This window comes from Taudactylus pleione, unplaced genomic scaffold (assembly GCF_031769625.1).
Source record: "Taudactylus pleione unplaced genomic scaffold, aTauple2 ptg001913l, whole genome shotgun sequence".
NCBI lineage: Eukaryota > Metazoa > Chordata > Amphibia > Anura > Myobatrachidae > Taudactylus > Taudactylus pleione.
In genome coordinates this window covers 185,525-208,093 of record NW_028286310.1, presented here as the reverse complement: position 1 = coordinate 208,093, position 22,569 = coordinate 185,525, and the positions used below count along the sequence as shown (strand labels likewise).

The 22,569-nt window shown below is 40.5% G+C and overlaps 1 protein-coding gene across 2 annotated transcripts in view; it reads right to left on the bottom strand.

The window, feature by feature from the left end:
* The window catches only part of LOC148436204 (zinc transporter ZIP4-like), a 175,482-nt gene that overhangs the window by 102,870 nt on the left and 50,043 nt on the right, over positions 1-22,569 (bottom strand). The window contains exons 2-3 of one of the 2 annotated variants that reach the window (XM_088465214.1): positions 15,932-16,174; positions 6,121-6,128 (exon numbers count right to left, since the gene is read on the bottom strand). In XM_088465214.1, the coding sequence (XP_088321340.1) occupies positions 6,121-6,128; positions 15,932-16,174 (251 nt within the window). The remainder of the gene's footprint in view (positions 1-6,120; positions 6,129-15,931; positions 16,175-22,569) is intronic. The other variant, XM_088465213.1, reaches the window with a different exon arrangement.

Here is a 22,569-nt window from a genome sequence, read left to right as displayed (position 1 = left end):
AGTCTGAACGAGCGAGCAAAACATACGCTCGTTTATTTGATAAAAACGCCCCCTGGCCGCACGCACCATACGTCATGTCCGCTATTTATTAGATTAATCGAGTACATCGTACAGCGTATGAACTGCTCGCTATTCTTGTGGTTGGTGTTTTCAACCGCTATTTTGCGAGCAGTTCTGAGTTAAAAAAAACCAAGTGACGTGGTCAATGACGCTGCTGGATTAATTATGCACACCCTTAAAATGCCCGTTTTGACCTTTAAGCACGCCTGCGTTCTGATCTCCACTCCCCGTTTTCAAGCACCTTCCCCTGTTACCACCCACATACGCCTCATTCTGTCACTCAAAATAGCAGGCATTCGCTATATTGCATACCAACGATTTTCAGCCGCACTGACTGGTCCGCGCATGCGTACTAAAAACCGTACGCATGCGCAGATGTGCGAACATCACTCGGAACGAGCGTACTGCCGCTAGCGAGTGGCTCTGAATGAGGGCCAATGTGTGTATGTATACATATGTATGTATGTATGTATATATGTACATATATATATACACTTAAACGATCACATGGGTATCCACAATGCGTTTACACATATATATACAGTAGCAATTATAAATAGAAACACACAGCGCACCTTTTACGCTGCATGTAGACACACAACTTACTTACATATAACCATAAATATACACGCACTCATAAAAGGTTCCTGCACATTATGGTTTATATTAAAGTTATTAATTATGATGTAAAATGTATGTATTTGATATTAATGGTATAGAACATGGTAGACATGGCATGTTTGGTACTAAACTGACACCATGTTTATTTCCAGATATCTGAACCTATCAGCGAAGGAGTCGCATCTTGCGTTCGATGGTTATGGAATATAGGAAATTATTGGTTAGAATGTATACACTGTAATGTAGTGTCACTATCTAATTTAAATCAATTAAAGAAAGACAATGTAATCTGGAGAATTGGGACATACCCCTAGTGAACTGTCCTATGAACTACAGCGTACTACAAAGACCAAGAGCAAGAACCAATGGAATTATGGCCCTCATTCAGAGCCACTCGCTATTTGCGGTCGTTCGTTCTAAAACAAGGGGTGGCTATTCAAATGAACCGTTCGCTGTTTGCGGTCTGTTCACGCCTCTAGGTCTGAACGAGCGAACAAAACTTGCGTTCGTTTTTTGAAAAAATACTCCCCCTGGCTGCTCGCATCCTACGTCATGTCCGCTATTTATTAGATTAATCGAGTACATCGACCAGGGTATGAACTGCTCGCTATTCTTGGGGCTGGTGTTTGCTACCTCAATTTTGCGAGCAGTTCTGGCTCTAAAATAACCCAATGACGTGGTCAACGACGCTGCTGTTTTAAATATGCACACCCATAAAACGCCCGTTTTGACCTTTAAGCGCGCCTGCGATCGGATCTCCACACCCCGTTTTCAAGCACCTTCCCCTGTTACCACCCACATACGCCTCTTTCTGTCACTCAAATTATCAGGCACTCGCTATTTTGCGAGCACATGAATTTCGGCCGCACTGAGTGGTTCACGCATGCGTATTACGATCCGTACGCATGCGCAGTTGGGCAAACATCGCTCGGAGCGAACGAGCAGCGACTTGCATCCGGCTCTGAATCAGGGCCTATGTTTGTCTGTCTACATTGTTGTTATCATGATCTGTTAGGGTACATAGCCTGTGTCCTGGTCCTAGTTAGTAGCCATTCTCTGGGATGACCACAGACCTCTGGATTGATGACTGTAACTGGGACCGGTGTGCATGCGTATGTAACGACTATACCTTGTGATTGTATAATTTACAGCGTGTAACTATCTGCTTTTTGGTGAATAATATCTTTTTTGTGCTTTAGAACCACAATCAAAGTCTGAAGAGCAATTATTTCTGGTGCGACTTATTACGCTAAATAGCGACATTTTAGAGTGTATAGATAGGTAGGAATCGATATTGCCCATTCATTAATCCTGTAATACGTCATACAAATTCTCGCTCATTTGCATACAGATGTACAAGAATCAGATATCAAATTAATCAGTGCAGTCTCGTTAAGCAGTTTTGTTGCATCTGACTGTTTAATTTGTGTGACTAAGATGCACATTTGAGTGAACAAAATACCTGGTGCACCGAGAAAGGCTGTTTGGTGCAGCTTCGGCAATAGTGTATGAGGACACATCTGTACCTCTCCACTAATTCTCCACTCCATTCCCTCCTACCAGTCAGATCCTCTCTCACCTCACCAACTCTACAAAACCTCCATCCTAGTCCCGCCACTCCTTACCTCCTACCAGCCAGATCTTTCCACACTTCTACAGTAATGATACATCCATTAACTTTACCAAACCTCCATCCTAGTCCGCCCACTCCTTACCTCCTACCAGCCATATCTTTCCACACTTCTACAGTAATCCTACATCCATTAACTTTACCAAACCTCTATCCTAGTCCCACCATTCCTTACCTCCTACCAGACAGATCTTTCCACACTTCTACAGTAATCCTACATCCATTAACTTTACCAAACCTCCATCCTAGTCCCGCCACTCCTTACCTCCTACCAGCCAGATCCTCCCACACTTCTACAGTAATCCTACATCCATTAACTTTACCAAACCTCCATCCTAGCTCCTCCATGTCTTACCTCCTACCAGAGATGCTCCCACACCTCTACACTATTTTTCCATCCATTACCCTTCCATATCTCCAAGTTTTTCCATTCCTCTCCTATCAGTCAAATCCTCCCACACCTTTCTACTAATCCCCCATTCATTTACTGTACAATACCTTCATCCTACTCCCACCAGTCCTTACCACCTACCAGTCAGATCCTACTGCACATCTATACTCATCACTCTATCCATTAAATCTCCATCCTATTCCCACCAGTCCTTACGTTTTTCCAGTCAGATCGGTCCACACCTCTTTTCTAATTCCACATCCATTAATTCTGGCATACCTCCATCTTAGTGCCCACTCTCCTTACATCTTGGCAGTTTAACTATCATCTTTTTTCTCTATTAATTCACCATCCATTAACCTGCCATACCTTTCACCTACCTTTGAGTTACCAGCATAATACAGACACTTCTATCACAGAAAAAAGTTGGAAGTGTTGACCTCACTGCCTCCAATAAGAGAAATTGCACAAGGAGGGGATCTACTAGACATTGGTTGTCAAAGACCTTTTGAAAGGCTAAGATCACCTACATTAAGTAGAGATCAGAAGATTGGGGTGAGTATATGTGCGGGACACAACCATAAATACGTTATCTCACCACCTACACATGTTTTCCTCATCTCTCACTGACGGCCGCACAGCGGTCTCCTGGGGAATGTATGATACAAGCTGAGAGCAGAGATCATACGGAGAGCTATTCCCTGAAGGAGAAGCTAATCCCTCGCAGTGAATCAGGGACTGAGACAAAATATTGTATACTTACAAAGACTCTTTAAGAACAATCCAGTTACCCTTTGTGGAGGACGTACGTCAGACGCCTGAGAGCAGACACTATATGGACAACATTTTTATGAATAAATACTGATATTTTACATTTCTGGATTAAGGTTATTATTACCATCACCACTAATAGTGCTGTAGAATACATTTACCAATAAGGTTGATCAGTTGAGCGCATTTCCCCCTATATAGTAGTGTTTACAGAAGAGCTTGGACCCTTATTCACTTTTTGAAGTGCAGCCATAGATCAACTTACCCATACATTCAGAGCACAGTATATCCAACCTAGATTATTCTGTACCTTCTGACCATTCAAATCTCTTCACGCCTCCCCACTAATCTCCCATACACTAACCCTGCTATCCATTCTTACCTCCTACCAGTCAGAGCTTCCCACACTTAGGGGCATATTCAATTGGGCGCGAGGTTTAGCGAGGAAAAAACCTCATGCCCAATTTTGGATTACTGAGGGTATGCACGCTTCCGATACCCACGGTATACAATTAAAAAAAGTGGTTGTGGGGTTTTCAGCTCTGAAAACCCTGTGCCATGAAAAAAATAAAATACAATTCTACACTTACCTTCCCGGGGGTCTCCGGTGGTCTCCGCGGCTCTTGGTGGCCTCCCCTCTAACTTCGTAATGGATAGGGGGCTGCTGGGAGTCTCGGGGTCTTCTGGGAGGCTCCAGGGGCTGGTGGGAAGGGCAAGGGCTGCTGTGAGATGTAGTTCTCCCAGCACCCATTCCAGGGGGCACATAGACACTGGGGGACCCACACATCGGGGGTCACACACACACAACACTCATACACATACACACACTCATACACACTAACAAACTCTAACAAACACTCACACACTGACACACTCATCCTGCTGCAGAAGAAGTGGCTTCCGACGCTGGATACAGAAGACAACGCTGCAGAAGGTGAGTAATTATGGACTAATTAAGCTAATTGGAAAATTCCAATTGCTTTATTAGTCCTCAGGGGGGTACCGCAGAGGTTCCAGAGCAAGTCCCGCAGATTTTTCTTAAAAATTAATGATTTTAGGAAAAATCACACTTGCTCTGTAGGTGCGATAGAAAAAAAGCTCCCGGAGCACAAAAAAAAGAAAAAATTGGCACCAAATTGAGTAGCAAAAATTCTGCACCTGCAGGAAAACCTCACAGGTGCGGGATTTTTGCTTTTCTCGCCCCCAATTGAATATGCCCCTTAGCGGTATATTTTCTAAAGTGCACTTTTTAGAAGTAGAGATGTTGCCAATAGCAACCAATCAGATTCTACTTATCATTAAGCTAGCACCTTCTAGAAGATAATAGCTAGAATCTGATTGGTTGCTATGTTTAAACATCTCCACTTCTAAAAACCCGCACTTCAGTAAATATCCCACTTTATTTAATAATAATAGCTCTTTCAATAACCCTTCCATACCTCTATTTTAGCCATTTCACTCTCTAGCTCCTGCGCATTCAACTCCTCTCACATCTCTTTTCTAATTCCACATCCAAAACTGTGGTATACCTCCATCCTAGTCCCTACACTCCCTATATCCTGACTGTTTAACCACTTGCCTGGCATGGTCGCATCTGATGAGATGACTCCAGGCTGGGCTTTTCCTGACATGGTCGCATCTGATGACATGACTCCAGGCTGGGCTTTTCCTGACATGGTCTCATCTGATGAGATGACTCCAGGCTGGGCTTTTCCTGACATGGTCTCATCTGATGAGATGACTCCAGGCTGGGCTTTTCCTGACATGGTCGCATCTGATGACATGACTCCAGGCTGGGCTTTTCCTGACATGGTCTCATCTGATGAGATGACTCCAGGCTGGGCTTTTCCTGACATGGTCGCATCTGATGACATGACTCCAGGCTGGGCTTTTCCTGACATGGTCGCATCTGATGACATGACTCCAGGCTGGGATTTTCCTGACATGGTCGCATCAGATGCGATGACTCCAGGCTGGGCTATTTCTGACATGGTTGCATCTGATGCGATGACTCCTGGCTGGGCTTTTCCTGACATGGTCACATCAGATGTGATGACTCCAGGCTGGGCTTTTCCTGACATGGTCTCATCTGATGAGATGACTCCAGGCTGGGCTTTTCCTGACATGGTCGCATCTGATGACATGACTCCAGGCTGGGATTTTCCTAACATGGTCGCATCTGATGAGATAACTCCAGGCTGGGCTTTTCCTGACATGTTCACATCTGATGAGATAACTCCATGCTGGGCTTTTCCTGACATGGTCTCATCTGATGCGATAACTCCAGGCTGCGCTTTTCCTGACATGGTCGCATCAGATGTGATGACAACAGTATGGGCTTTTCCTGACCTGGTCACATCTGATGCGATGACTCCAGGCTGGGCATTTCCTGACCTGGTCACATCTGATGCGATGACTCCAGGCTGACTTTTCCTGACATGGTCACATCTGATGCGATGACTCCAGGCTGGGCTATTCCTGACATGGTCGCATCTGATGCGATGACTCCAGGCTGGGTTTTTCCTGACATGGTCGCATCTGATGTGACCAGTCAGAAATGCCCTGTAAGCAGCTATTAGAAGACAATCTTCCTGTAGCCGCCAGTCTCAGAGGGACCTCCTGGCCCTTCTGCAGCTTTCGATCTTACCCCAGTGTCTGCTGATAACTGTTGGTCATAGTAATCAGCCAGCCCAGCACACCTCTCCCCCTGTGATCACCCAGCAGCTGCTTCTCTTTGCAGTTCCTGGGATCTTCACTGTCTGGCTCCGCTTCCCTCTGTCTTCACCCAGCAACTGCTACTCTCTGTAGCCATGGGACTGTCGCCACCGACCCCCTTTAGGGATGGCCATCGAACATTGATAGTTAACAAAAATTGATTGTTTACTACCAATAGCCAATGCTTTTGCCATCAATGGCAGAGAACCTGGCTTTTTTTTTCTGCTCCTGACATGGAAATTAGCCCACCCACTGGTGGTCCGCTAAGCTCTGCCCCCCAATTTTTATTGGCCCATCTTCCACCCAGCAGCGGTGACCATTGAGTGGTGCAAACTATCAATGGTTCACCAAAGATGGTTATTGTACCATCCAGTGTTATCACCGATGGTACCATCGATGGAAAACAACCGATGGCCATCCCTTCAGCCCTCTCTGTGATTATAGTATACTAGGGATGGCCATCAACCATCGATAGCTAGCAATCCTCTATGGTTAACTGATGATGTTTGATGGTTTTGCCATTGATGGCAGAGAGCCAATGGTTGCCCACCATAAATGGACAAGTGGGAGCCGATGGATTTATTTTTCTTGGCTGGATGGAGCTTAGCCTGTGCCCTCAGCAGCGGTGGCCATTGATGGGTGCAAACCATAGATGGTTTCTGTGCCATCGATAGTAATCACTAATCAACTCATAGATGGTAACCATTGGTTTACACCCCACTGATTGCCATCCCTTCTAGGGACAACCATCAACCATTGATGGTATAAAACCATTGATTGTCTATGCCAGATGCAAGCACTAATGCCACCACATCAGTTGCAGCTCTAGGTGTTAACAAAACATTGGAGGTGCTAACTCGATGGTCGTCTTCTGCACATGTGCAAAACCATCAGTGGTTTGCTAATGATGATTCAAAACCATAGATGATCGATGGCACAGCTATCAATGCCATCACTACAGTATTCAATAAAAATTGCTACATTTATGGTATACTGTGTTTAAAAAAAATAATAATAAAATTGTGTTGTATAAGTTTTAAATAGAATTTCTTGACCTAATTCAACCATAAAAAAAGATAATTTCTCAGCAGTTTTAAAAAATATTTGCCAGTTATGTGGTTAATTATCGTCAGTTCTTTCTATTAATCTGCTGTTCCTCTGACCTCACCCTTCCACATCTGACCATTCAGCTTATACCTTTCTATTGTACCTCTCCATTATAACTCATTACTTCTTATACCTCTCCATTATACCTCTCCATTATACCTCTCCATTATAACTCATTACTCTCCATTGTACCTCCCATTATACCTCCCATTATAACTCTTATTACTTCTTATACCTTTCCATTATACCTCTCCATTATAACTCATTACTTCTTATACCTCTCCATTATACCTCTCCATTAAACCTCTTATTACTTCTTATACCTCTCCATTATACCTCTCCATTATACTTCTTATACCTCTCCATTGTGCCTCTCCATTATACCTCTTATTACTTCTTATACCTCTCCATTATACATCTCCATTGTACCTCTCCATTATACTTCATATTACTTCTTATACTTCTCCATTATACCTCTTATTACTTCTTATACCTCTCCATTATACCTCTTATTACTTCTTATACCTCTCCATTATACCTCTTATTACTTCTTATACCTCTCCATTATACCTCTTATTGCTTCTTATACCTCTCCATTATACCTCTCCATTGTACCTCTCCATTATACCTCTTATTACTTCTTATACCTCTCCATTAAACCTCTTATTGCTTCTTATACCTCTCCATTATACCTCTCCATTATACCTCGTATTACTTCTTATATCTTTCCATTATACCTCTCTATTTTACCTCTCCATTACACCTCTTATACCTCTCCATTATACCTCTCCATTGTACGTCTCCATTACACCTCTTATACCTCTCCATTATACCTCTCCATTGTACCTCTCCATTATACCGCTTATTACTTCTTATATCTCTCCATTATACCTCTCCATTATACCTCTTATTGCTTCTTATACCTCTCCATTATACCTCTCCATTATACCTCTTATTGCTTCTTATACCTCTCCATTATACCTCTACATTATACCTCTCAATTATACCTCTTATTACTTCTTATACCTCTCCATTATAACTCATTACTTCTTATACCTCTCCATTATAACTCATTACTTCTTATACCTCTCCATTATACTTCTCCATTATACCTCTTATTACTTCTTATACCTCTCCATTATACCTCATTTTACTTCTTATACCTCTCCATTATACCTCTCCATTATACCTCATTACTTCTTATACCTCTCCATTATACCTCTTATTACTTCTTATACTTCTCCATTATACCTCTCCATTGTACCTCTCCATTATAACTAATTACTTCATATACCTCTCCATTATAACTCTCCATTATACCTCTTATTACTTCTTATATCTCTCCATTATACCTCTCCATTACACCTCTTATTACTTCTTATACCTCTCCATTATACCTCTTACTACTTCTTATATCTCTCCATTATACCTCTCCATTGTACCTCTCCATTATACCTCTTAGTACTTCTTATACCTCTCCATTATAACTCTCCATTATATCTCTCCATTATACCTATTATTACTTCTTATACCTCTCCATTATACCTCATTACTTCTTAAACCTCTCCATTATAACTCATTACTTCTTATACCTCTCCATTATACCTCTCCATTATAACTCTCAATTACACCTCTTAATGCTTCTTAGACCTCTCCATTATACTTCTCCATTATACCTCTCCATTATACCTCTCCATTATACCTCTCCATTGTACCTCTCCATTATAACTCATTACTTCTAATACCTCTCCATTATACCTCTTCATTATACCTCTTATAACTTCTGATACCTCTCCATTATACCTCTCCATTGTACCTCTCCATTATACCTCTTATTACTTCTTATACTTCTCCATTATACCTCTCCATTATACCTCATATTACTTCTTATAACTCTCCATTATACCTCTCCATTATACCTCTTGTTAATTCTAATACCTCTCAATTGTGCCTCTCCATTATACCTCTTATTACTTCTTATACTTCTCCATTATACCTCTCCATTATACCTTATTACTTCTTATACCTCTCCGTTATACCTCTCCATTGTACCTCTCCATTATACCTCTTACTACTTGTTACACATCTCCATTATATTTCTCCATTGTACCTCTCCATTATACCTCTTATTACTTCTTACACCTCTCCATTATACCTCTCCATTGTACCTCCCATTATACCTCTAATTACTTCTTATACCTCTCCATTATACTTCTCCATTGTAACTCTTATTAGTTTTTACACCTCTCCATTTTACCTCTACATTATACCTCTTTTTACTTCTTATACCTCTCCATTGTACCTCTCCATTATACCTCTCCATTGTACCTCTTATTACCTCTTATACCTTTCCATTATACCTTTCCATTATACCTCTCCATTATACCTCTTATTACTACATATACCTCTCCATTATACCTCTCCATTGTGCCTCTTATTACTTCTTATAACTCTCCATTATACCTCTTGTTACTTCTGATACCTCTCCATTGTGCCTCTCCATTATACCTCTTCTTACTTCTTACACCTTTCCATTATACCTCTCCATTATATCTATCCATTATACCTCTTATTGCTTCTTATACCTCTCCTTTGTACCTCTCCATTATACCTCTTATTACTTCTTATCCCTCTCCATTATACCTCTCTTTTGTGCCTCTCCATTATACCTCTTATTACTTCTGATACCTTTCCTTTATACCTCTTCATTGTACCTCTCCATTATACCTCTTATTACTTCTAATACCTCTCCATTGTACCTCTCCATTATACCTCTTATTACTTCTTACACCTCTCCATTAAACCTCTTATTACTTCTTATACCTTTCCATTATACCTTTCCATTGTACCTCTCCATTATACCTCTCCATTATACCTCTCCATTATGCTTCTCCATTGCACCTCTCCATTATACCTCTCCATTGTACCTCTTATTACTTCTTACACCTCTCCGTTATACCTCTCCATTGTACCTCTTATTACTTCTTACACCTCTCCATTATACCTCTCCATTAAACCTCTTATTACTTCTTATACCTTTCCATTATACCTTTCCATTATATCTCTCCATTTTACCTCTCCATTATACCTCTTGTTACTTCTCATACCTCTCCATTGTGCCTCTCCATTATACCTCTTATTACTTCTTATACCTCTCCATTATACCTGTCCATTATACCTCATATTACTTCTTATACCTCTCCATAATACCTCTTATTACTTCTTATACCTCTCCATTATACCTCTCCATTATACCTTATTACTTATTATACCTCTCCATTATACCTCTCCATTGTACCTATCCATTATAACTCATTACTTCTGATACCTCTCCATTATACCTCTCCATTATACCTCTTATTACTTGTTACACATCTCCATTATATTTCTCCATTGTACCTCTCCATTATACCTCTTATTACTTCTTACACCTCTCCATTATACCTCTCCATTGTACCTCCCATTATACCTCTTATTACTTCATATCCCTCTCCATTATACCTCTTGTTGCTTATGATACCTCTCCATTGTGCCTCTCCATTATACCTCTTATTGCTTCTTATACCTCTCCATTATACTTCTCCATTGTACCTCTTATTACTTTTTACACCTCTCCATTATACCTCTCCATTATACCTCTTATTACTTCTTATACCTCTCCATTATACTTCTCCATTGTACCTCTTATTAGTTTTTACACCTCTCCATTATACCTCTCCATTATACCTCTTTTTACTTCTTATACCTCTCCATTGTACCTCTCCATTATACCTCTCCATTGTACCTTTCCATTATAACTCTTATTACTTCTTACACCTTTCCATTATACCTCTCCATTATACCTATCCATTATACCTCTTATTAATTCTTATACCTCTCCTTTATACCTCTCCATTGTACCTATCCATTATACCTCTCTTTTGTGCCTCTCCATTATACCTCTTATTACTTCTTATTCCTTTCCTTTATACCTCTTCATTGTACCTATCCATTATACCTCTTATTACTTCTGATACCTCTCCATTGTACCTCTCCATTATACCTCTTATTACTTCTTACACCTCTGCATTATACCTCTCCATTAAACCTCTTATTACTTCTTATACCTTTCCATTATACCTTTCCATTATACCTCTCCATTGTACCTCTCCTTTATACCTCTCCATTATGCTTCTCCATTGCACTTCTCCATTATACCTCTCCATTGTACCTGTTATTACTTCTTATACCTTTCCATTATACCTTTCCATTATACCTCTCCATTGTACCTCTCCATTATACCTCTTATTACTTCTGATACCTCTCCATTGTACCTCTCCATTATACCTCTCCATTATACCTCTTGTTACTTCTGATACCTCTCCATTGTTCCTCTCCATTATACCTCGTATTACTTGTTACACATCTCCATTATATCTCTCCATTGTGCCTCTCCATTATACCTCTCCATTATACCTATCCATTATACCTCTTATTACTTCTTATACCTCTCCATTGTACCTCTCCATTATACCTCTCCATTATACCTCTCCATTGGAGAGGTACAATGGAGAGGTATAAGAAGTAAAAAGAGGTATAATGGAGAGGTGTAAAAACTAATAAGTGGTACCTCTTATTACCTCTTATACCTTTCCATTATACCTTTCCATTATACCACTCCATTATACCTCTTATTACTTCATATACCTCTCCATTATACCTCTCCATTGTGCCTCTTGTTACATCCTATAACTCTCCATTATACCTCTTGTTACTTCTGATACTTCTCCATTGTGCCTCTCCATTATACCTCTTATTACTTCTTACACCTTTCCATTATAACTCTCCATTATACCTATCCATTATACCTCTTATTACTTGTTACACATCTCCATTATATTTCTCCATTATACCTCTCCATTGTACCTCTTATTACCTCTTCTACCTTTCAATTATACCTCTCCATTATACCTCTCCATTATACCTCTTATTACTTCATATTCCTCTCCATTATACCTCTCCATTGTGCCTCTTATTACTTCTTATAACTCTCCATTATACCTCTTGTTACTTCTGATACCTCTCCATTGTGCCACTCCATTATACCTCTTATTACTTCTTACACCTTTCCATTATACCTCTCCATTATACCTATCCATTATACCTCTTATTACTTCTTATACCTCTCCTTTATTCCTCTCCATTGTACCTATCCATTATACCTCTTATTACTTCTTATACCTCTCCATTATACCTCTCTTTTGTGCCTCTCCATTATACCTCTTATTACTTCTTATACCTTTCCTTTATACCTCTTCATTGTACCTCTCCATTATACCTCTTATTACTTCTAATACCTCTCCATTGTACCTCTCAATTATACTTCTTATTACTTCTTACACCTCTCCATTATACCTCTCCATTAAACCTCTTATTACTTCTTATACCTTTCCATTATACCTTTCCATTATACCTCTCCATTATACCTCTCCATTATACCTCTTATTACTTCATATACCTCTCCATTATACCTCTCCATTGTGCCTCTTGTTACATCTTATAACTCTCCATTATAACTCTTGTTACTTCTGATACTTCTCCATTGTGCCTCTCCATTATACCTCTTATTACTTCTTACACCTTTCCATTATAACTCTCCATTATACCTATCCATTATACCTCTTATTGCTTCTTATACCTCTCCTTTATACCTCTCCATTGTACCTATCCATTATACCTCTTATTACTTCTTATACTTCTCCATTATACCTCTCTTTTGTGCCTCTCCATTATACCTCTTATTACTTCTTATACCTTTCCTTTATACCTCTTCATTGTACCTCTCCATTGTACCTATCCATTATACCTCTTATTACTTCTTATACCTCTCCATTATACCTCTCTTTTGTGCCTCTCCATTATACCTCTTATTACTTCTTATACCTTTCCTTTATACCTCTTCATTGTACCTCTCCATTGTACCTCTTATTTCTTCTAATACCTCTCCATTGTACCTCTCCATTATACTTCTTATTACTTCTTACACCTCTCCATTATACCTCTCCATTAAACCTCTTATTACTTCTTATACCTTTCCATTATACCTTTCCATTATACCTCTCCATTGTACCTCTCCTTTATACCTCTCCATTATACTTCTCCATTATGCTTCTCCATTATACCTCTCCATTGTTCCTCTTATTACTTCTTACATCTCTCCATTATACCTCTCCATTAACCCTCTTATTACTTCTTATACCTTTCCATTATACCTTTCCATTATACCTCTCCATTGTACCTCTCCATTATACCTCTTATTACTTCTGATACCTCTCCATTATACCTCTTGTTACTTCTGATACCTCTCCATTATGCCTCTCCATTATACCTCTCATTACTTCTTACACCTTTCCATTATACCTCTCCATTGTACCTCTTCATTATACCTCTTATTATTTCTTATACCTCTCCTTTATACCTCTCCATTGTACCTCTCCATTAAACCTATTACTTCTTATACCTCTCCATTAAACCTCTTATTACTTCTTATACCTCTCCATTATACCTCTCCATTATACCTTATTTCTTATTATACCTCTCCATTATACCTCTCCATTGTACCTATCCATTATAACTCATTACTTCTGATACCTCTCCATTATACCTCTCCATTATACCTCTTATTACTTGTTATACATCTCCATTATATTTCTCCATTGTACCTCTCCATTATACCTCTTATTACTTCTTACACCTCTCAATTATACCTCTCCATTGTACCTCCCATTATACCTCTTATTACTTCTTATCCCTCTCCATTATACCTCTTGTTGCTTATGATACCTCTCCGTTGTGCCTCTCCATTATACCTCTTATTACTTCTTATACCTCTCCATTATACTTCTCCTTTGTACCTCTTATTACTTTTTACACCTCTCCATTATACCTCTCCATTATACCTCTTATTACTTCTTATACCTCTCCATTATACTTCTCCATTGTACCTCTTATTAGTTTTTACACCTCTCCATTATACCTCTCCATTATACCTCTTTTTACTTCTTATACCTCTCCATTGTACCTCTCCATTATTCCTCTCCATTGTACCTCTTATTACCTCTTATACCTTTCCATTATACCTTTCCATTATACCTCTCCATTATACCTCTCCATTATACCTCTTATTACTTCATATACCTCTCCATTATACCTCTCCATTGTGCCTCTTGTTACATCTTAAAACTCTCCATTATACCTCTTGTTACTTCTGATACTTCTCCATTGTGCCTCTCCATTATACCTCTTATTACTTCTTACACCTTTCCATTTTAACTCTCCATTATACCTATCCATTATACCTCTTATTACTTCTTTCTACCTCTCCTTTATACCTCTCCATTGTACCTATCCATTATACCTCTTATTACTTCTTATACCTCTCCATTATACCTCTTATTACTTCTTTCTACCTCTCCTTTATACCTCTCCATTGTACCTATCCATTATACCTCTTATTACTTCTTATACCTCTCCTTTATACCTCTTCATTGTACCTCTCCATTATACCTCTTATTACTTCTGATACCTCTCCATTGTACGTCTCCATTATACCTCTTATTACTTCTTACACCTCTGCATTATACCTCTCCATTAAACCTCTTATTACTTCTTATACCTTTCCATTATACCTTTCCATTATACCTCTCCATTGTACCTCTCCTTTATACCTCTCCATTATGCTTCTCCATTGCACCACTCCAATATACCTCTCCATTGTACCTCTTATTACTTCTTACACCTCTCCATTATACCTCTTATTACTTCTTATACCTCTTATTACTCTTATTACTTCTTATACCTTTCCATTATGCCTTTCCATTATACCTCTCCATTGTACCTCTCCATTATACATCTTGTTACTTCTGATACCTCTCCATTGTGCCTCTCCATTATACCTCTTATTACTTGTTACACATCTCCATTATATTTCTCCATTGTACCTCTCCATTATACCTCTTATTACTTCTTACACCTCTCCATTATACCTCTCCATTGTACCTCCCATTATACCTCTTATTACTTCTTATCCCTCTCCATTATACCTCTTGTTGCTTATGATACCTCTCCATTGTACCTCTCCATTGTACCTCTTCATTATACCTCTCCATTATGCTTCTCCATTGTACCTGTCCATTATACCTCTCCATTGTACCATTCCATAAATCCATTGATGCTGCAGTTTTCCATCCTGTCCATTTTTCCCCCATCTCTACTGTATTTCTCAGTTTCAGCTTCTGGCCTCTCTACACCTGTTCCTCTAATATGAACCTTGTCATGCCTCCACCCTGGCAGTCCCAACTTCACATATTTCGCAAACACCTATCTTTTGTCTGTAGCCAACAAACATCTCTGCTCTTAGAGGGCATCTGTACTGATGGGCAGAATCCATGACTGATCCCAGAATCTGCTGCAGAGAATACACATTTGCTCCTTGATTAGGTAGGACAAGTTCATACCACCATATTTGACAAAGCTGCTTTCTCCTTCCTGTTATACCAATACCCAAAGGGCGATCACAAAGTAGAACTCAGTGGGAACCCTCCACAGAAGGTGTAAATGGGAGACCTTGCTAAACAGACACCTTCACACTCACTTACCTGGTCTTGGGTTTTATATTTAAGTTGTAATGTTGCTATTATATGTAGGGTAGTCTCCACTGCGCCTTCCTCATTGTTTAGAGTGTCAGGCATCCATTTCCCTTCTTTGACAGCAGTGCAGACAGTGGCAGGGTCTGTGATATAATTTAGCAATCCCCCTGATACAGCAGCAAACCCCCGGGCATCCAGCAGGAACTCTGAGGATTGGTTCAGTTCAGCAAACAGCACCTTCGGCGTCAGACACTGTGTGGAGAGATGCAGCAGTTATAAGTAAAAGATATGAGCAAACTACAGGATTAATGGTCCAATAAAGTCTTATTTTACCTGCAATGTCCCCAGTGGGTGTGAATAAAATGATGCATGCTGGGAAATATGATTAGAATTCCCACAGTGTCTGTTTTTTAGTTTTATAACTAAAAATAAAGTTCCACATTTTCTGTAGGTGCGGGGCAGTACCTAAAGCTTCTCCCTCTTTGGTGATGAAATTATAACTAGATACCTGCTCTGTGTACACAATAATATGTCAGGTGTCAGTCTATATGAATGTGTTCTGTCATTCTTGTTCTATGAATATATACTGTTTCCTCTGTGGGAGATCTCAGTGCATGGTATTCTTTTATATTCAGTCTGATATGAGCTGCACTCTGCTACCAGTGCTGAATATTTTTATGCATTATTAAGCCAAAAAACAGTCCCAACTTTTGCTAGTGAGACTCCATGGTGAGAGCCGGAGAAAGGAGATGTCATAGTGAGAACCGGAGACAGGAGATGTCATAGTGAGAACCAGAGGCAGGAGATGTCATAGTGAGAACCAGAGACAAGAGACGTCATAGTGAGAACCAGAGACAGGAGACTCCATAGTGAGAACCAGAGACAGGAGATGTCATAGTGAGAACCGGAGACAGGAGATGTCATAGTGAGAACCAGAGACAGGAGATGTCATAGTGAGAACCAGAGACAGGAGATGTCATAGTGAGAACCGGAGACAGGAGATGTCATAGTGAGAACCAGAGACAGGAGACTCCATAGTGAGAACCGGAGATAGGAGACTCCATAGTGAGAACCTTAAACAAAAGATTCCATAATGAGAACCTAATACAAGAGATACCACAGTTTGTACCTTATACAGGAAACTAGTGAGAGCCTGAGACAGGAGACTCTATAGTGAGAGAGTGAGAAAGAAGACTCCATAATGAAAGGGTGATATAGAAGACTCCATAGTGTGAGAGTGGAGACTCTATAGTGAGAACCAGAGACAGGAGACTCTATAGCGATAAACTGAGATCGAAGAGTCGACAGTGAGAGGGTGCAGATTCCGTAGTGATAGGGTGAGACAGGAGTCTCCATAGTGAGAGGGTTAGACAGGAGACTACATAGTGAGAACCTGAGATAGGGGACTCCTTAATGAGAACCTGAGACAAGAGACGCCATAGAACGTGAGATAAGAGACTCCATAGTGGGAACCTGACATAGGACACTATATTGAAAACTTGATAAGAAACTCCATGGCGAGTGGGTGGAGACTCCATTGAGAGAGGGTGAGAGAGGAGACTACATAATGAGAACCTGAGACAAGATATGCCATAGTAAGAGGGTGAGACAGGAAACTATAGTGAGAACAGATTACTGAGACAATAGACATCATAGTGAGAACCTGAGATAGAATACTGAGACAATAGACATAGTGAGAACCTGAGATAGGAGACTCCATAGTGAGAAAGTTAGACAGGAGCCTCCATAATGAGAACCTGAGACAAGAGATCCATAAAAAGTGAAACAAGAGACTTCATAGTGATAACCTGAGACAGGAAACTGTGACAGGAAACTCTATGGAGAGAGGGTGAGACAGGAGACGCCATAATGATAACCTGAGATAAGAGACAACATAGTGAGAGGGTGAGAAAGTAGACTCCATAGTGAGTACCTGATGTTATGATACACCTAAATCAAATGCATAAACCTTCTAGAACCACTCTACAGAGGTCTTCTGCCAATAACAATCACCCTTTTCCCATGAAGAGAGATGCTCTCACTGGTAATGAGATGCCAGCAGGTCTTAAACTCAGGATAGTAGAGGGTTATACAATAATTAGGTAATCACAGAGTTAATGCTGGATTGGTAGAATAACATATGTGAGTACAATTACACTGTATAATAAAACTTTTTGACAATTACAACAGTAGCTGTAACAACAGGTAACTTGATAATAGCAACTGCAAACAAAAGTGACACTTTTTCAATATTAATGTATGGTGATACTTAACAACAATTGATGCAGGGAGTAGGAGACCATGGATCAAACTGGAAAGCACGCATAGATTCAGGATACCAGCAGTACAGAGTATTCACCACTCCTGTCAGAATGCTTACACCGAGGCATGAAGCTATAACTGACAAAGAGGCGAAGGCCTGGCTGCCTTTTAAAACACACACAGACCAATGACAAAACATCAATTAAGCCCAACCCCCTGCAAGTGAAATAAGTTACAGGTGTGCAGCTGCACATAGAGATCAACTAAAAATCTTTCGGACAAATCCAACAATTATATTTATATCTCTCTCCTGCTGCTTCTATTAGCTGGTGACATATCACCAAATCCAGGCCCAACCCACATGCCACACCCACAACGAACTATAAATCCAGCTAACCTCATAAACATTGCATGCCTCCCTTCACCATCCAAGTCACTAAAATGTGGCTTATGGAATGCACGCTCTGTCTGCAATAAGCTAACATCCATCCACGACCTCTTTATTTCAACCAACCTCAACCTTCTGGCAATAACAGAAACATGGCTCACACAATCAGACACTGTCTCCCCTGCTGCACTTTCACATGGTAACCTACACTTCTCACACACCTCCAGGCCTGGTAATTGTAAAGGAGGTGGGGTAGGAATATTACTCTCCCAATCTTTCACATACACAGTTCTCCCACAGGTACCTTCACTCACATTTACATTATTTGAAGTGCATTCTATCAGGACTTTCACCCCTTTCTCTCTGCGAGTTGCTGTTATCTACCGCCCACCTGGGCCACCCCAACAATTTCTGGAACACTTTTCTGCCTGGCTCCCTCACTTTCTATCCTCAGACATCTCCACCATCATTATGGGTGATTTCAATATCCCCATTGACAGTACACAATCTCCTCATGCCTCCAAACTACTCTCTTTAACATCCTCTCTTGGCCTCTCCCAATGGACTGACTCCTCTACTCATCAGGAGGGCCACTGTCTTGATCTTGTATTCACCAGACTATGCTCAGTTTCTGATTTCACTAATGCTCCTTTCCCTCTCTCAGATCATAACCTTATCACCTGCACACTCTCCTCCATTACATCAACATCATTTGAAATCAACCAAACCTAAACCCAAAACCCGTAGAAATATTAATGCCATTAACCTTCAACAACTATCTACCTCTCTAAAACAACAACTTTCGCCAATTTCTACATTCACTTCTCCTGAGACTGCTGCATCACACCTAAACCAGATTCTAGAAAAAGCCCTCGATGAAGTAGCTCCAGCTAGCCATCACACACCACATAGAGTTAGATGTCAACCGTGACATTCGAGCTTAACAAGGCATCTACAAAACCTCTTGTGTAAAGTTGAACGTCAGTGGCGAAAGTCTAATACTCCAAGTGACTTCCTCACATATAAGACTATCTACAACTCTTATCGTACTGCTCTGGACACTGCCAAACAAACATATTTCCAATCTCTAATCTCTGCTCAAGCTTCTAATCCAAAGCGACTTTTTAAGACATTTAAACTGCTTCTTACCCCTCCATCACCCAAACCACCTGCTACTATCTGTGCACAAGATCTTGCTTCCTATTTTAGGGACAAGATTGATAAGATCCGAAATGAAATAGTAGGCTCTTCCTCAGCTAGTGACCTGCTCAATTCCCTACCTGAACCCTCTGGCACATTCTCCTCATTTGATCTCACAAACGAAGATGAAGTATCTACACTCTTCTCATCCTCCTACTCTATTACCTCTCCTCTAGATCCTATACCCTCACAAATCAGTAAAGCTTTGTCTCCTGTGCTTATCCCAATCCTAACTAAAATCTGTAATCTCTCTCTCTCTACTGGCAACTTTCCATCACTGTTCAAGCACGCAGTGATTACTCCCATTCTGAAAAAACAAAATTCTGACCCTAGTACTCACTCAAATTACCGTCCTATCTCCCAGCTCCCATGCACCTCCAAGCTACTTGAGAGACTTGTCTACACCCGCCTCACACACTTTCTTAACTCACACAACTTATTGGACCCACTTCAATCCGGCTTTCGTTCCCAACACTCCACAGAGACAGCACTGACTAAGGTAGTAAATGATCTTGTCACTGCCAAGGCTAAAGGCCATTACTCACTCCTAATTCTTCTAGATCTCTCTGCTGCTTTTGACACTGTTGACCACTCTCTTCTCATACAAACACTACAATCCATAGGTCTTAAGGGCACAGCTCTTTCTTGGTTTTCTTCCTACCTATCTGATCGCTCTTTTACTGTTAATTTTTCTGATTCTGCCTCCTCTTCGCTACCTCTATCAGTTGGAGTACCGAAAGGCTCTGTCTTAGGTCCTCTGCTATTCTCAATCTATAACACCTCTCTTGGCAAACTAATCAGCTCTTTTGGATTTCAGTACCATCTGTATGCGGATGATACTCAAATCTACCTATCCTCTCCAGATTTATCACCATTTGTATTGGTCCGTGTCACTGAATGTCTTTCTGCCATTTCATCTTGGATGTCATCTCGCCACCTGAAACTTAATATTTCTAAAACAGAATTAATTATATTTCCACCGGCCAATAACAGTTACCAACCTGATCTCTCTATCACTGTTGATTCCTCGACTATCCACCCCACAAGCTCGCTGCCTTGGTGTCATCCTTGACTCTGCACTGTCCTTTGTTCCCCACATTCAATCTGTCTCAAAATCATGTTACATACACTTAAAAAACATATTCAAAATTCGACCATATCTCACACAAGACACTGCAAAAACTCTAATCCATGCACTTATTATTTCCTGCATTGACTATTGCAATAGCCTCCTTACTGGTCTTCCCAAAAACAGGCTATCACCATTACAATCCATGAATGCAGCTGCAAGGCTTATCTTCCTTGCAAAATGTTCTTCTTCTGCTGCCCCGCTCTGTCAGTCCCTCCATTGGTTGCCAGTTTTCTACCGTATTCAATACAAAATACTTTCACTTACACATAAGTCTATTAACCAAACCACACCAACATACATCTCTTCACTCATCTCAAAATATCTCCCAACCCGACCTCTCCGCTCAGCACAAGATCTGCGTCTCTCATCCCCATGCATTACTTTCTCCCATTCACGGTTACAGGACTTTCTTCCCGGTGCACCCACTCTATGGAATGAACTACCTCGCACAATAAGACTTTCATCTAGTCTCCAATCCTTCAAGCGATCCCTGAAAACTCACCTCTTCAGACAAGCTTATCAGATTCCAGAACCTCCCACATAACCTTCAGAGCTTCCATATCTAATTACATCCCCTCTCACAGTCCACACATAACCTCACACATTGTCTTTCTCTCACATCCTCATGACATTTGGTCGACATTCCTGTGTGACTGGATCATGCAGCCAACCAAGAAACTCTGCATTCTGGCCGGACCAAAATGCAATATATAGCACCTATCCTTGTGTATCAATGCCTGTTTCCCTATAGATTGTAAGCTTGCGAGCAGGGCCCTCTCACCTCTATGTCTGTCTGTTATTACCCTGTTTTGTTCTATCAATGTTTACAATTGTAAAGCGCAACGGAATATGCTGCGCTATATAAGAAACTGTTAATAATAATAATAATAACTAGAGATAATCCCAGCAATTAAACACCAGCTGCAGAATTAATGTCCAGCCTCTAATCACATAAACTGCAATGGCTGGCACAAGCATGCAAAGTGGATACTGACGCTGGTATTCAGATCTCCTAGCAACCAGCGGGACCTGAGGAAGTAGTGAAATTCTGCGCTGGTCACTGCAACTCCTAAAAGTACCCCCACCCTTGAGGAAGGGTTAAAGAACCACTAGATCCAGGCTTACCTGAAAACAATCTAGAGAAGTCCTTCCTTAAGTTTTGTACATGTAAATTCCTATCAGGAAACCAAGACCTTTCTTCTGGCCCAATGAACCAGAAACTGTATCTGACCTGGATCTCTTTTGTAGTCAAAAAATTTCTCTACTACATATTCCTGGTGATCTTGGTCCAGTACTGGAGATGGTTTTCTAGGACAAACAGACTTGCATTTCCTAGAAGAAACCACAGGCTTAACCAATGAGCAATGTAAATTATTGGGAATTTTCAAAGACTAAAGCTGGGTACACACTGGCTGATATATTGGCTGATCAACTAATCAACCAATATATCTGCTGCACATTGGTTACTGGTGACGTCACAACGCTGTAGAACTGCCTGATGGGAAGTGGAGTCCTATGAATTTGATCCGGAGCTAGGACCTCGTGTTACACCGCTAATTACACTGGCCTTACATAGAGAGACCACCAAAGCACAGAGAGTAAGTCAAGGAAGACCTACTAATACTAATACTGGCCTTACATAGAGACCACCAAAGCACAGAGAGT